Source organism: Antechinus flavipes, chromosome 4 (genome assembly GCF_016432865.1).
Source record: "Antechinus flavipes isolate AdamAnt ecotype Samford, QLD, Australia chromosome 4, AdamAnt_v2, whole genome shotgun sequence".
In the NCBI taxonomy this organism is placed as follows: Eukaryota; Metazoa; Chordata; class Mammalia; order Dasyuromorphia; family Dasyuridae; genus Antechinus; species Antechinus flavipes.
The window spans coordinates 165209522-165223792 of NC_067401.1; the positions used below are offsets into that span (position 1 = coordinate 165209522).

General features: G+C 51.1%; 1 protein-coding gene across 2 annotated transcripts in view; it reads right to left on the reverse strand.

Annotated features, from left to right (window-relative positions):
• Positions 1-14271, reverse strand: part of BAHCC1 (BAH domain and coiled-coil containing 1) — a 156952-nt gene that overhangs the window by 37522 nt on the left and 105159 nt on the right. Inside the window, exons 5-11 of one of the 2 annotated variants that reach the window (XM_051995390.1) lie at positions 11477-13216; positions 10790-10898; positions 8212-8420; positions 6932-7090; positions 5982-6175; positions 5256-5622; positions 2659-3513 (exon numbers count right to left, since the gene is read on the reverse strand). In XM_051995390.1, coding sequence (XP_051851350.1) covers positions 2659-3513; positions 5256-5622; positions 5982-6175; positions 6932-7090; positions 8212-8420; positions 10790-10898; positions 11477-13216 — 3633 coding nt within the window. The remainder of the gene's footprint in view (positions 1-2658; positions 3514-5255; positions 5623-5981; positions 6176-6931; positions 7091-8211; positions 8421-10789; positions 10899-11476; positions 13217-14271) is intronic. The other variant, XM_051995391.1, reaches the window with a different exon arrangement.

Genomic DNA, 14271 nt, shown 5'->3' on the forward strand with positions numbered 1-14271 from the left:
CTGTATCTACCCCTGTGCCCACTGAAGAGAGTGAGTGCCCTGCTCTTAGGGCTGCCCCGGCCTCTGGGACGTGGTGCCAGGACCGAGCTAAAGCAAATGCAGAGGGGAGAGAGGAGCCCGTCTCAAAGCAGCAGTTCTCTGCGCCCCCCCCTCCATCGCCCAGGTCCCAGTGGGTTAAACTTCACCCCTCTGGGGATCCTGGAGTCTAGCAATGCAGACGTGGGCTAAGTGTACATACATCCCCCAAGGCTTGCGCAGGAGGCCTGGGTCAGAAAGGACTTCAGATGGCTTGCACCACTAGGCTGCTTCCATTTGGAACAGACACCCAGAATGCGCACAGACGGGGAGCTCAAATGAATACATCTGTAACCCAGGTACTTTGCATAATGAGATGATCCAATCATAAATTTAGTGTAAAGGGCATCATTTCACACTGCAGGAACCAGAAGAGACAAAGGTACTCTGTAACAGCAGCAGAAGACAGATTTGAACCCAGAACCTCTAACTCCAAGTACAGTGCTTTTTCTGGGGGAGCACTCTTTTAATTGCATACACGTAGAAAGGGGTGAAAAGCCCCCATTTCAAGCATTCGTTCCACTCTGTGCATACATTACCACAGAGTCACTTGCCCTGGGGCTTGTCTAGATAGCACACATCCCAACCACCTACAATGGGCAGCTTTGGGGGCCCCTTAAACCCTGGCTTCTTCTTCCTATCTCCCATGAGGGGCTATCCTACTCAGCTCCTCCTGGGGATGGAATGGGGAGGATGTGGCTCAGGTACTGAAGGAGCAGATTTATGGAAGAACGAGAATGTTTGGAATTCTCTAGGGAGACTAACCCACCGAGGGAGTCTCTCCCATGTCCAGCCACAGGATTCTAAGTAGCTGCTTCTTTCCCGGGGAAAGGTGAAGGTTAGGAACTGAAGAAAGGAAGATGGAGCCGGGGAGAGGCAGGTTTCTCTCCTTGGTTCCTCTCCCCAGAACCCTCTCCAGTCCTGACACAGCCTTCTCCCCGCTGGTGGGCGGCTCCAACACCCTCCCTTCCTCCTTCACCCTCCCTCCCCGGCCTTGACTGCAGCTCCATCCAACGGCCAAGGCGAGCCGCAGCCAGAGGAGAGGGAGTGACATACAGGCCTTTGGGGAAATTAACTTTACAAGAACATTCGCTTTATCTCAGCCCTACACAAAGACTCTGAAGAATGTTGGCAGCCAGTGCTGGCTGGCGGGTTTTATGTGTTGGGAAAACAAATGCAGGCTGAGCTATGAGGATTGTGCTATTTTCTCTCCATAAATATCAATGAAACGTAATATGTGGACTCGGGAGGTGTGATTCTCTACCCCACGCCCCTACCCCCAGCCGGTGGAGGGGAGGGACTCTGAGGATGGGTTTCCTCTGGTGTCTCATTCCAGGTGCCTGGAGGAAGAGTGTGTGTGTGTGTGTGTGTGTGTGTGTAAGGGAGTGGTATATGTCAAGAGTCTGCACCAGCCCTTCCCCCACCCACTGTACCATCTGGAGAAAGTTGGGGTCGTCTGGCTCCTTAACCCTCTCCTCCCTGGGAAGGAGGGGCTCCTTCTCCAATATTCTACCCCTTGAACTCTCCCTAAAGGACTCTTTTAAATCCGAAGATCCATCAGCACTACAGAGATCTAGCTGGAAAGCAGGAGGGAGGATGTGCTGAGAAATAAGTCTGGGGAATTAAGCAGAGTGGCTAAGGCATTGGATGCGCCTGTAGCTAAGTGCTAGGTAGAGAACAAGTCTCCCCTCCCCAGACGTGGAATCTGCTCATCCCAAAAGCTTTGGCCACAAAGAAAGAGAGGCTCCTTAGAACCACAGCTTATTAATGATGGCAGGTCAAAGTGGGGAGAGGAGAGGGTCTTCCTGCCATAAAAAGCCTCTGGGTCTCCATGTAGTAACTTGGGCTGGCATCTCTGGACAGTCAGCTGGGGCCAAATGGAATGGGTAAAGAACAAAATGGTTCTGAAGATATTCCCAAACCCAGAGAATCCCCTGAAGAAATCCTTATTCTTTAAGACATCCAGCTCTTAATCCCAAAAGGAGAGAGATGGAATAGAGAAATTGCTCTGAGGTTGCTGGTCCTTCTCCAGATATTCTCATTCTCTCTCTTTCTCTCTCTGTGTACACACTGGGTTCTACAAAGGTGGGGGTGGCCAGTCAAGCTCAAGGGCTTGATTAGAATCTACTCCAAATGTGTCCCTAAGCTCCAGGGAAGCCAGAAGCATGTCTGTGGTCAACCTGGATGAGGTCAAGAGAAATCTTTCATCTTTACAAAACTTGGTTTAAAAAAAAGGCTTTCAAACTGCATCCATAAGAAGTACATAGATGTCAAAGATGAGATTTGGTATCATTCCTTAAGTCACTCTGTGGAGTGGAGTCAGGGGTTTCGACTCAAGTTCTGACTGTGATGTTGGGCAAGTCAACTCACTTTGTAGACCTTATTTCCTCATCTGTAAAATCAGACACAATGGTCTCTAAGGCCCCTTTCTGCTGTAAAGCCTATGAACCTAGTTCACTAGTTTGGGAACTTCCAACAGTCTGCTTCTTCTCCTGTATCACAAAGAGGTTGCGGTGGGAAGCAGAGTCCCTACCCGGGCCAGGGGTGCAAGGTGAAAGAGGGTTTCGAAGGGGGGTTCCTTACCTTCGGTGACTTGTTCACACTTTTGCCGCTGGAACTCCAGGTCAGCCAATTCGCTAAGAAGGGCGATGCCGTGAATTCCTGAGCTACCCTGAAGGGCAGGGGTGTTTGGGAGCTGTAGTGGGGTGCTGGGTGGGCTCAGTGAAGGCAGGTCTCCCAAATCAATGGTGGCTGCTACCAGGGCATCCAGACCTGGCAGTGATTTTGGCAGGTGGTCTTCCTCCTGAATCATGTCCCAGGCCTCTTCCTCCTCCTCCTCTTCCTCCTCTTCTCTTTCTTGATCCTCTCCCTCTTCTTCCTCCTCCTCCTGTGGGTCAGCCCCCTCTCCCACCTCTTCCTCTCCCAGAGGACTTCGCACTCCCTCCACAGGGACCATGGGGGAAGCCCTCGCCAGCAGCCCTTTGCCATCCCCCTCCTCAGTTCTCTCCTCTTCTGTCCCTTCCTGAGTAGAATCTACGCAGCTCCTTGTCTCCAGGCCCCTTCCTTCCAGGAGGACACCATAGGGGAGTTCCTGAAGCTCCCCCAACCCACTGGGAGCTGCTGCCTCGCCATGGGGCCCTAGCTCCATGGGGTGCGGATGCCCGTGAGCGTGTGGCTGGTGCTCCAGCTCCAGGGCCCTCGCCTCCGAGCCTTCTACCTGGCCTCCTGCTCCCCCTGCCAGGCCGGCCTCGTCCAGAGCATCGGGGTCACAGTGGGGCCTCTCTGAGGGTGGAAATGTCCTGGACTGCTCGGGCTCCGCTGCGGTGGAGACAGTTTGCATAGTTTCAGGGTCTGCGGGATCAGCGGAGTGCATGTCATGGGGCAGGGGGGACGAGTAGCCCATGCTGACCGCAGGGTAGGTGTATCCCGGGGGCAGGTCTGTATGAGGGAGAGAAAGGCAAGAAGCTAAGGAGACTGATGAACAGCCTGTGCCCCTGAGCCCCTGGGGAGGCCGTCCCCAACGCTGCTCTCTAAGAACGACACCTTCTTAGTAAAAACCTGTACCAGCGAATAGTCTACGTTCTGCATGACTACCAGCTGCCAAATGAAAAGAACAGATTTTTCTGACCTTGAAAGACTGGTTGGGTCCAGCCTTCCCTCTTCTCCCAGCCACCCCCAAGTCCTGGAACCAGAAAAATGGAGGATATAGAGTTAAGCTGGGAGGTAGGACAGCTAGTAAACCAGCTTCTTCAGCACATAAGGACGGGGTGACTACCTCCTTCTCTGTAACCAAGACTCGGAGACAGGTTCTAGGGCTTAGGAGTAAGGATAAGGAGTTCTCAGGAAGTCAGAGAAGATGGTCACCCTGAAACAACTCTGAAATCCTCCAACCCCATTTACAAACTGTTTCCCCCCCTCTAGCTGGACTCCTGTCCCTGCTGCGTCCCCACTTCATGGATATGCCCTTTGGTCTGTCTGAAGGACAGGCTAACCAGAAAGGGGGGATTTTTTAAAGCCATGATGCTTGAATCAGGGCTTTCCCTGAACCAGAACGAGCCGGCTGCATGTCAGAGGCATTACGCCCCATTAACTGTAATAAAAAAAAAAAAAAAAACTTAAAAAAAAAAAAAACCCTGTTGGCTCTGTCTCCTGATTGTGAAACTGGGACCGGTTTTATGTTCGCCACACGGATTTCCAATGTAAACACTCAGCCTAATTCAGAGAGAATTAAATAGCCTTGTCGGGGAGCTGGCACTGAAAGCTGGCTGGCGTGCCTGGTACTGGCACTCAGGAAGAGGTGGCTTCTGTGGCAAAGGGGGGTGGGTGGATGGGAGGTGAGACTAGGCCCTGGTCGGGGTCGCCAGCAGGAACTATAATAACTTTTCTTCCTCTCAGATGAGTTCCCTCACTATCCTCATTTTGGCCTCTTTTTATTCTCCTTATCCCTTACTGCTCTGGGACCACAAAAGTCCGGAGAGTCAGTGACTAGAAATGACTCCATCCTTTTGTCTTCTTCCCTTTCACTGTCATTGGCTGTCACCTGACGTCATGGCTTCTGGGCTCTCTCTGTTCAGCATAGATTCCCTTACACTCCTCTGCCCAGGGACTGGTGAAGGGCTGAGACTTCGATCATCCCCCTATTGAGCACTCCGGCCTGTGGCCTAGAACTCAGGTGGGGGAAAGGAAAGAGAGGGATTTCTCTAGAAGTTCAGCCTGATCAAGGGAGGGGTCTGTGGGCCAGCAGATCAGGAAGATGTCTCAGAAAAGATGGGATAAATGGGCCCTTCCTAAAAGTCAGGACCAAAAAAATAGTCGTCCTCTGCAAGCTTCCATTTGGGCCAGAACCTCATTCTCTCACACTAAGTGACCCTGGGAAGTCATGAAGCTCAAATGTCTCAGCCCAAGAACACCCAGGAGATGGAATCACTTGGGCCCCTCGGCTGTCCCAGGATGAGAGAGCTTAGAGCTTCTTTCCAGACAATTATAGGATCATAGATTTGAAGCTGGAAGACCCCTTAAAGAAATTATCAAGCCCACTCTCTCCCTTCATAGACTGGGGAAATTTCTCAAGGATACACAGCAGATAATAAATGGCAGAGCCAGCACCCAGACCCAGCTTCTTTCCCTCTAAATCTGGCGTTCTTCTCATGCCCCCTCGAGAAGCCCCCCATTAGTCTTACCTGGTTCTAGTGATTTGGGATAATCTTGTGGGGGCTGGCCCTCTCCTCTCTTGTCCTCAGCTTCAGTACCCTTAGAATTCTGAGCGGGGCCAGGACTGGTGGCCGGGGAGCGGGGTGCCACAGCAGAACTGGTGGTGGGGCAGAGGGGTAAAGTGCACGGGGCAGCGGATAGTGGGGTGGTGCATTTGGAGGGGTGCCGCAGGGCAGGAGAATGGCAGCAAGGTGAAAGTTTGGCAGGGCATGGAGCAGCAGCCGGTGAAGAGGCGCCCTTGGAGAGGGGGGTTAAGGCAACTGGTTTATGAGAGGACTTCAGGGTCTTCTCGGGGACTGCTTCTTCAAACTCTGCATGGTAATCTTCAGGCTTTCTCTGGGAAAGTGGAGACAGAGAATGGTCACCCCCATCCCCTGACTGGCCAGTGGCAAAGGGGACCCCCTGGGGAGCTCTAGGGTCCACCTAGGGCTACGGTGCCCTGGGAGTGCAACACGAGGGATGGGATTAGCATGGTCATGAGAAGGGGGATCCTAGGGAACAGGGCAGAGTGCAGCAAGGCGATAAGAGAGGGACAAGGCGATGCGTTCTTTAGAAGGGACTAGAAGAGGGTTTCCTAGCCCCAGGAGAGATAGAGAAGGGAGTCTTTGGTTTGGGTAGGTCCTTTGTGGGACAGCAGAGGAAGAAGGCTGTGCTCATGGGGAACTGGAGGGAAGGGGAAGGAGGTCTCCTTGTACCTGAAGCTGGGATTTCCGCTGCATTTCTAGTGCCTGGGCGGCTCTCTGCTGTTGCTGGAGGGCATAGAGTTCTTGCTGTCGGAGAAACTGGGAGCGAGAATAGACAGGAAGCTGGCTGGGGTGCTGCATGTGGGAGGTGGGCCCACGACCTGGGTACATGGGTGGCCACAATGAAGCCTGATCCATGACATCAGCTGCAGGAGGGTTGGACAGGGAAGAAGGAAGGAGACCAAAGTCACAGAAAATGTTAGACAAGTGGTGTATGTGTGTATGGGGGGGTTGCTCCCAAATTGGGCCCCGCTCTCAGCCCATCCCTAATTCCCAGGGACTGCAATGACTCTTCTAAATCCACTCTGACAGCTTAGAATATCCAGGAACAAAATGGTTCTTCCCAGGTGGGATCCAAAGCAGTTTATAACGTTAGGTTTCCCATCTCCCTTCTTCTTGTCTTTTCCCCACTCTCCCCTCTTCCCCTTTGGCTTTCATTTTATTTATTAAGTGACTAAAATATGCTGAGCTGGGCACTGAGAACACAAGACAAAAACGATATAATTCCTACTCTCGATCAAAGAGTTTATATTCTGATGGAGAAGTGAGAGTGGAGAAGAATGATTTTCTTTCTGCCCCTTTCTATGACCCATCCTTTTCTACCCCAGTTTTTACTCTTGTCACACCCTTTTCTCCCCTTTCCTCTCTTTTCGTCTCCACCCTCTTCTTTTTTTGTTTCTCTCCCTCCTTTATGTCTCTCCATCTCAGCCCTCATTATCTCTTTCTCTTCTGCCCTCTTGTTCCAGATGGGGCTGGATTTGGGAGGAGGCTTGGATCAGAATGGTTTTGAATAGGAAATGGCAAGAAACCCGGTCTAGTGCTTCCTGGGCCTCAGGCCCTTTCCTCTACCCAAAAGGGGATGGCAACAGAATCCTCCCCAAAGTCCCTAGGCTTTCCCTTACCAAGTGAATGGGGAGCAGCATGGGGTGTAGGCTCGGTGGGCAAGATGACCAGCTGGGCAGGGGGGTCCTGGGACAGGGGAAACATGGACTGCATTGTGCTGGGCATGGTGGCTGGGAAGCCAGGTGGCAGGTTCTGGTGGAGAGCCGGGTGGCCAAGCCCTGCAGAAGAGCAGGTACACAGTGGTCAGTGCAAAATGGTGGAAGCAGAGGGTACCACTGGCTTTAATGAAAGGCGGGCAGCACTGAGGCTGGAGAGCTAAAAAGCCAGGGCTGAGAAAGTGTCATGACAACCAGAGCTGCTGGCTCTTCTGCCTTTGGAGCTGGACGACACTGCAGCCCGTGCCTGGGGCTCCAATTTGTTGGAGGCTCCAATGGGAGGCACTTTTCTAGAGATCTGGAGGCCAAATTGGAGTCTGGCACCAAAGAAAATGATCCTGTTCCTTAGCCTCCCTTCAGGGCCTCCTTCTAAGCCCAGTAGAGTAGAGGACCTAGCCAGGGAGGAGAAGGATCAGCAGAGCTCCAAGAAGCCACCCCAGAAAGGGACAGATAGTAATCCCAGGAAGCAATAGGACACAGAGCTGGGGCCCAGGGGGATCCCTAGGGGATTTGTCCTTTTTATTTTAGGAGGGGCAAAAAGCAATAGTGGCCTGATCACCTTGGACACTTTGCTTACCAGAAATGTTTCCTAACTCAAAAACAGACTAGAGATGAGTAAAATATTTATATTCTCTACCATGGGCATGTGTACTCCCTGTAGGTTCAGCAGAGCAGCTTCCAGTGGCTTTGGGAGGAGGAAGTGGGAGCCAGAGAGAAGAAGGGGACCAGAATGGGAGGTGCAGGATGCAGGGAGAATTAGGTTTTTGTTTGTCAGTTTAAAAAAGTAAGGCTCTTCGATAACAAAAGTTTTTGGGCCAGAAAAAAATACCTGAAAGGGACAAAGGGTATAAAGCACTGGCCTAAAGACTTAGCATCCTGGAGAATTACTCAGCCTGCTTTGGAGAAGTTGTCCCAACCTGAATGTAAGCTAGCAAAATACATACACATAATACATATACATACATACATACATACATACATACATACATACACACATACACACACACACACACACACATATATATGTAAGAAGGATAAGGGCTTTGAGAGGGGGTGGATTTACCCAGCCTAATAGTGATTCTAATCACCACCTGGGCACCAAAAGAAGGAAAAGCCAATGAGCTACTTCCGTCCCACTTCTCCCATTTCTTGTGTCCATCCCCATCTCACCCCTGAATACTGACCGTAGGAATGTCCTCCCATCCAAATGGAGGGACTGCGGGTTCGGGGCAGCCAGGGGGGGTGAGCTGGATGAGCATGGGTGGTAGGATCACCCCCAAGCTGGCTGGTTTGCAGAGATGATCCTCCAGCAATCATGAGGTGAGAGGTCACATCTCCAGGGCAGCTACTAGATGGATGAATTCGGGCAAACTCAACAAGGTCTTTGTTATCCCTGGAAAGACAAGACAGATGGAGTAGGGTCCAGGAGTTCCACTCAGATCCTAATCCCTTCACCTTAGAATAGAAAATCTTAACCTGAGATCCATGAGTTTATTTTTTAATTATTTTATTAACTGTCACAATAGAACTGATTTTTTTTTGTAATGCCATTTATTTTACACATTTAATAAAATTATTCTGAGGCAACATGGGTTGCCAAAGGGGTCCATGGCAGGAAAAAAAAGAGTTAAGTATGCCTGTCCTGGAAACACAGATTTTGGAGTCAGCATGGGAGTACATGCCTATGATCCCTATTCCAGAAGAGGTTGAGCCTGCTGAGAGTCTTAAATTTAGAAGTCTGAGCTATGGTAGGGCAAAAGCCAACTGAGTGTCCACACTTAGTCCAGTATCAAAATGGGAAGTCTGTGGATAGATTTCAGAAGATGTGTGAACTTTGATGGGAAAAAATTACATCATTATTTTAACATTATTGGTTTCCTTATAACAATGCAACCTATTCTATGCATTTAAAAATATTCTTGTGAGAAGGAATCTATGTTTTACTCAACTTTCTAAGGAATCCAAAGTCCCAAAGAAGCTAAAAGTCCCTGATTGGAGGAAAGCCTCATGTTGGTTGGATTCTATAGATGGCAGATTTCTGGAAGGATAGGGACAAGAATCTTATTCTTGGTGAGAAAGCATGGATGGGATGGCGTCTGCGTATCCCATAGGAGGTAGATCCCCATGGATGAGACTGAAAATCTACTGCAGAAGTAGATAGGCAAAAGAGATTCTTTGCTTCAATTGCTACCCAGCCCTAATCACTGAATGGGTACAGCCTCAGTCAAACTGAGACCTGCTGAAAACCTTAACTTAAAAAGGCCAAGGTCTCCCACTGCATCCTGAACCATCTCCAGTCCTTCTGATCTATCTCTGGCCACTGGACCCAGATGGAGGGGAAAGTGAGGCAGGAGACCTTGCACAGCCCTCCCTCCCTTAAATCCATTCATTTGCATGTCACAGCATCATTTTCCTGATGTCATGGTCTTCTTTGAGAACAAAGGACAAACAACAAGGTAGAAATACGAAGATCAGACAGATCAGCTCTATGATCTTCATAACTAATGGAGATATCTGGGTAAGTGGAGGTCCAAGTTGCAAGCTGTTATGAATACCATCATCATCACTAATTATGGCTTCCACTTACATAGTGTTCTTAATGTGTTATATTATAATGTCCATTAAAATTCTGTTCTGGTGAATCTTACTGTGTAAGCTAACCGAGCATAGGCCCTGGCATGTCCTCCTAAGCTGGAAATACTCATAGTCCGGAGATAGATCACAGATGAGTCTGTGCGTTGAGAATCAGCCTGGCTAACCGAGTGAATTTGCTTGGTTACAGAAACTCATCACATAGTAAGAGGGGAAGGCTCTGATCTTACGGTGGTGGAAGGAAGGAGTGCTCACACACGTAAAATCACAGATTTTTCAAAGCAATGAATGGGAAAACAGAGAGTTTCCAGGAAAGGCAGTGTGGTGTAGGGGTTAGAATGCTTGCCTCTGACATTTACAGGCTGTGTCTCCCCAGGCAAATCCCATAACTCTCAGAGCCCTGGGTAGCCCTCTAAAGTTCTATTACAGAACAGATGTTGAAATGCATGGCAGAGGGAAGTCCTATGGGCTGATGTGGCGAGGTGGTGCAGTGGTTAAAGTACTGGGCCTGAAGTCAAATTTGAATTCAAATCTCAAAGCGTCTCAGATGTTCATTAGCTGTGTGTGGAACCCTGTGTGTATCATTTAATAGCTCTGAGTCTCAGTTTCCTTATCTGTAAAATGGGCATCGTAAAAGGTTTGCTATGAGATCATTATCTGCACAGCATTTTGTAACCTTAAAGCATTATATAAATGCCAGCAGCTACCACTACCACTACCACTAGTACTACAACTACTACCACTACTATTATTACTACTCTTTCTTCTCCTCACTGGAAATGCTTTATATGAAATTAAATCACAGGTCAGTCAAACAAAAGAGAAAAAAAGCTTCCAAAGTGCTTTCCTCAGAACAACAGTACTAGTTGGGAGACATTATGTTTTGTTCCATTCAATTATTTCAATTTATTCACATGACAGTCTTGAAAGGTCAGGAATCACCGTGACCCATTTTGGTGAGGGAAAGACTCTACCCCAGGGAAGTGACTGGCTTCAGGTCATACGAGCAGCCAAGAGCATAATGAGAAAGAGAACCCAGAACCCTCTGCCCTTTAGCTCAATGTTCTTTCCCTATCACTGTTCTGTCTAGGGGAGAGAGTGGGTGCCCTGGCTGTGTGTGTGCGCTCCCCTCTCCCCCCCACCTCCTGCCTCGGAGCCCCAGGGCCTTACTGGAGAAGCAGCTCCCGGCTCGTAAGGCCCAGCCGTTCATCACCACAGAGTCGGCTCCTCTCCTCCTCAGCTTCCAGATCGATCACGTGCATGGAGCGATTGGGGCCCGCTACACAGAGGTCAGCAGGGAAGAACAAGAGTAGGTAAGTGGACACTGAGCCGGGAACTTAAGGCTCTCCAATGTGGGGAAAGCTGACTAAGGGCTAATGTATGGAGCAAACTGGATGGGGCTCCCAAGAAAGGGTTAATGCCCATGCCAGGGCCTGGCACTGGGCAACAGGTAACAGTCTGATGGAGTTATGGGGCACGATGTATTCACTGTGGGAAGGAAACTCAGGGAGAGAATGGGTGGGAGGAAAGGAGGGAAGGTGTAAATAGGGCTGGGTCATTGGAGGCTCTCTTCAGCCACAGTGGGGTGGGGAGGCGGGTCTGGAGTTTTTGGAGTGGGGAAGGAGGAGGGGATGGGCCTGCTTCCATTCCTTCCCCCTGCTGCCCCTCCTGAGAGGGAGCTGTGAACTCTAGAAGGCCTTGGGGCCCTGTGGGTGAGCCCAAGGTCAGGCAATGAGAACCAGATGGGGTTAGTAAGTTCATTCTTGACTCCTCCCCCACCTCTAGCTTGGAGCCCAAACTCTGGTGACATCACCCCAATTCTTCCCTCCCCCCACCTCTCCCCCTTCAGTCCTGTACCTTTGAACCCAGGCATTGCACGGCCCTGCCGGCTAGAATTAGTGCCATAGGAAGGCTCTGGGCGGCTCAAAGTGTCCTTCTGGCGGGCCACGGCCACGGCAATGCCCACAGGGGGCTGCCTCACCTCCCCATCACTATGGGGGGCTTCATGCTCCCGGCTCCGGGCGCAGTCAGGCCTCTCTAGCTCCCCTTGACCCTTGCCTGACTGGAACTTCACTTCCTGTTGGACACAGCTGGCTTTGATATTTCCCAGACCTACAAAGGGGGGCTTCTGGCCGACGATAAGTGCTTGGTTGCTATATTTAAGCAGGTTCTTCATAGCGGAGACCTCATCTGGTGGGGCTGGCAGCTCCTGGGACATGAGGGCTGCCTGCTGCAGGCTGTTGCTGAAGGGGTCAAGGTAGGATCCCTTCCTCTCCTCACTGATGGAGATGGGGGGACCCTGACCCCCATGGACCGTCCATGGTGGTAGGTGGGGCCCATTGTAGCCCAGGGATGCCAACTCAATGGACTTCCTCTGGGCTTCGGCCCCATTTCCCGTCTGTTCCATCTCAGGTAACAGGTGCTGCTGATGCCGTATCCTAGCAACCTTTTGGGCACTGGGGCCTGGGGCCTCTTTGGCACCCTTGTCTAAAGTGCAGCAGGTTTGGCTGATTTTCACACACAAGGGGTCCTGGTGGCCAGGGCGGGAGCAGTCCTGAGAGGGAGGGGGCATCTCAAAGTAGCTTCCTTTCTCGAGGCCGCCCTTGGGGGGTGCATGGGGCAGATTAGGAAAGGGGCCTTCGGATCCAGTGCTATTGAGATACTCCAATCCCTTCAGCCTCGGGTTGAGGGCTGCCTCGAAGCCAAGCCTCCGTTCCCCCTTGCCCTCGGCCTTTAGGTGGGGGTAGGAGGCTCCGTAAGACGCTGGGTGGTCAGCACCCACCTCGTGGTGCCGATCCTTCCCCTCTCCTGCCAGGCACGGCTCGGATGCCACCTGGAACGACCGGCTCTTGTCAGGTAGGTGCCCTACAGAAGGCACAAAGGTAGGCCCGCTAAGTTTCAGATCTCGGGTGGCTTTGTCTTGCAGGGGGCACAACATGTCTGGGTTGGAGTGAAGCTGTAAGCAAGGAAATGTCCCAGAGCTGGTGCTAAGTGGGGGTGGCACAGCCGGCAAGCTGGAGGGCACCGTGTAGGAAACAGAGTGGTGAAGCATCTGCCTCCGCTCCAGACATTCGCTGTATGGCTGGTTTGGCTCATGGTGGCCCAGCTCCCGCTCCCGTTCAGGCCGTCCTGTGTCCTTGGCACAGCGGCTGGGCACCACCCCTGCCCCGTGTCGGGGCAGCATGCCCCCTGTGCAGCTGGCCAGGACGGCTTTGCCCACCTCGCCATTGAGTACCTTGGTACTCAGAAAGCAGGAGTTGAGGTGCTTGGTTCGGTTCTCACAGGTACTTCGAGGATGGGTACTCTCTTTGCAGTGTCCTTCAGGAGTCATGGGCATTACCAGTTTGTGCCGTTCCTTCACATCGTCTTCCACCGGCCGATCCTTGCCCTCTGCCTTGCCTGCCTTCTCCTTGCCCAGTTCCTTGTTCATCAGGAATCGGTCAAACTCCTTAGGGCCTTTCTGGAGGTGGCCGGCCTCCCGATCTCGGCTGCAAGAGCCAATGGGGTGACCTGGGGCAGCCCGGGCAATGCTGGGGAAGTTGTGATTGGGGGGCAGAAGTGTGGGCTGGGCAGGCAGGTTGCGTAGATAGAAGTTATCTGGAACACAAATGTTCGAAGGTCAGGAGGAGGAGTCTTGGATAGAAGTAGTTTGGGACCCAAACAGTTCAATATCTCAGCATCATTGTCCAGGAGAGATCCCTAACAAACCAGAGCTCTATTCTTTACATTCAAACAATTGAAAAGCATTTATGAAGTCCCTACTGTGTGCCAGGCACTGAGTGAGAAACTGGTAATACAAAGACAAAAATGAAAAATGCCCTTTATCCTCCAAGAGTTTATGAGAGCATAAGAGAGTAAGTCAGAAAGAGAGATGGGAAGGGGAAAGTTGGCCAGAAAGAGAGAAAAGGAGAGAAAGGGAGGAAGGAGGGAGAAAGAGAGAGGGTAGAAAGGGAGAGCAAGAAAGAAGAGGGAGAGAGAGATAGAGGAAGGTCTGAGAGAAGAGAGGAAGGACAAAGACTCAGTGAGATAGAAAAAGAGAGAGGTAAGAGAGTGAATGAGAGAAAGAGGTAGGAGAGGGAAGGAAGGGAAAAGAGTGAAGGGGGAAGAGAAAGAAAAAAGATGGTGGAAGGAGAGAGAACTAGAGAGGGAAAAAAAGAAGAACGAGATAAAAAGAGAAGGAAGGGAAAGAAGAAGGGAAGGAAGGAGGAGGGGAGAGAGAAAGGGAAGGAGAGAAGAAGAGGAGGGAGGCAAGAGAGGGAGAGGGAGGGAGGGGGGAAAAAGAGAGAGAGAGAGAGAGAGAGAGAGAGAGAGAGAGAGAGAGAGAGAGAGAGAGAGAGAGAGAGAGAAGGGGGAGGGGTGTGTCTCTCCTGGAGTAACTCCTGGGACATTTTCCATGCTTCTGCGCTCATTGGGGCTGCTTCTCTGGAGCTGGGTATATAGAATATTTAGGAGATTGTTTCTACCTGAGTGTCAAGCTTCCCTTGGTATTCCTGCCTGCTTCTTCTTCACCTGTTTCTTGTCTGCCAGACTGATCTGCCCATCCCTATGGAGTCCCAGTCTGGCAGCTCATGGTCCAGAGAGGAAAAGGCCCTCAGGTGGAGGGAATCCCCAAAAGAATCTCATCCTCCCTGGCAATTCTTTGCCTAAGCAAA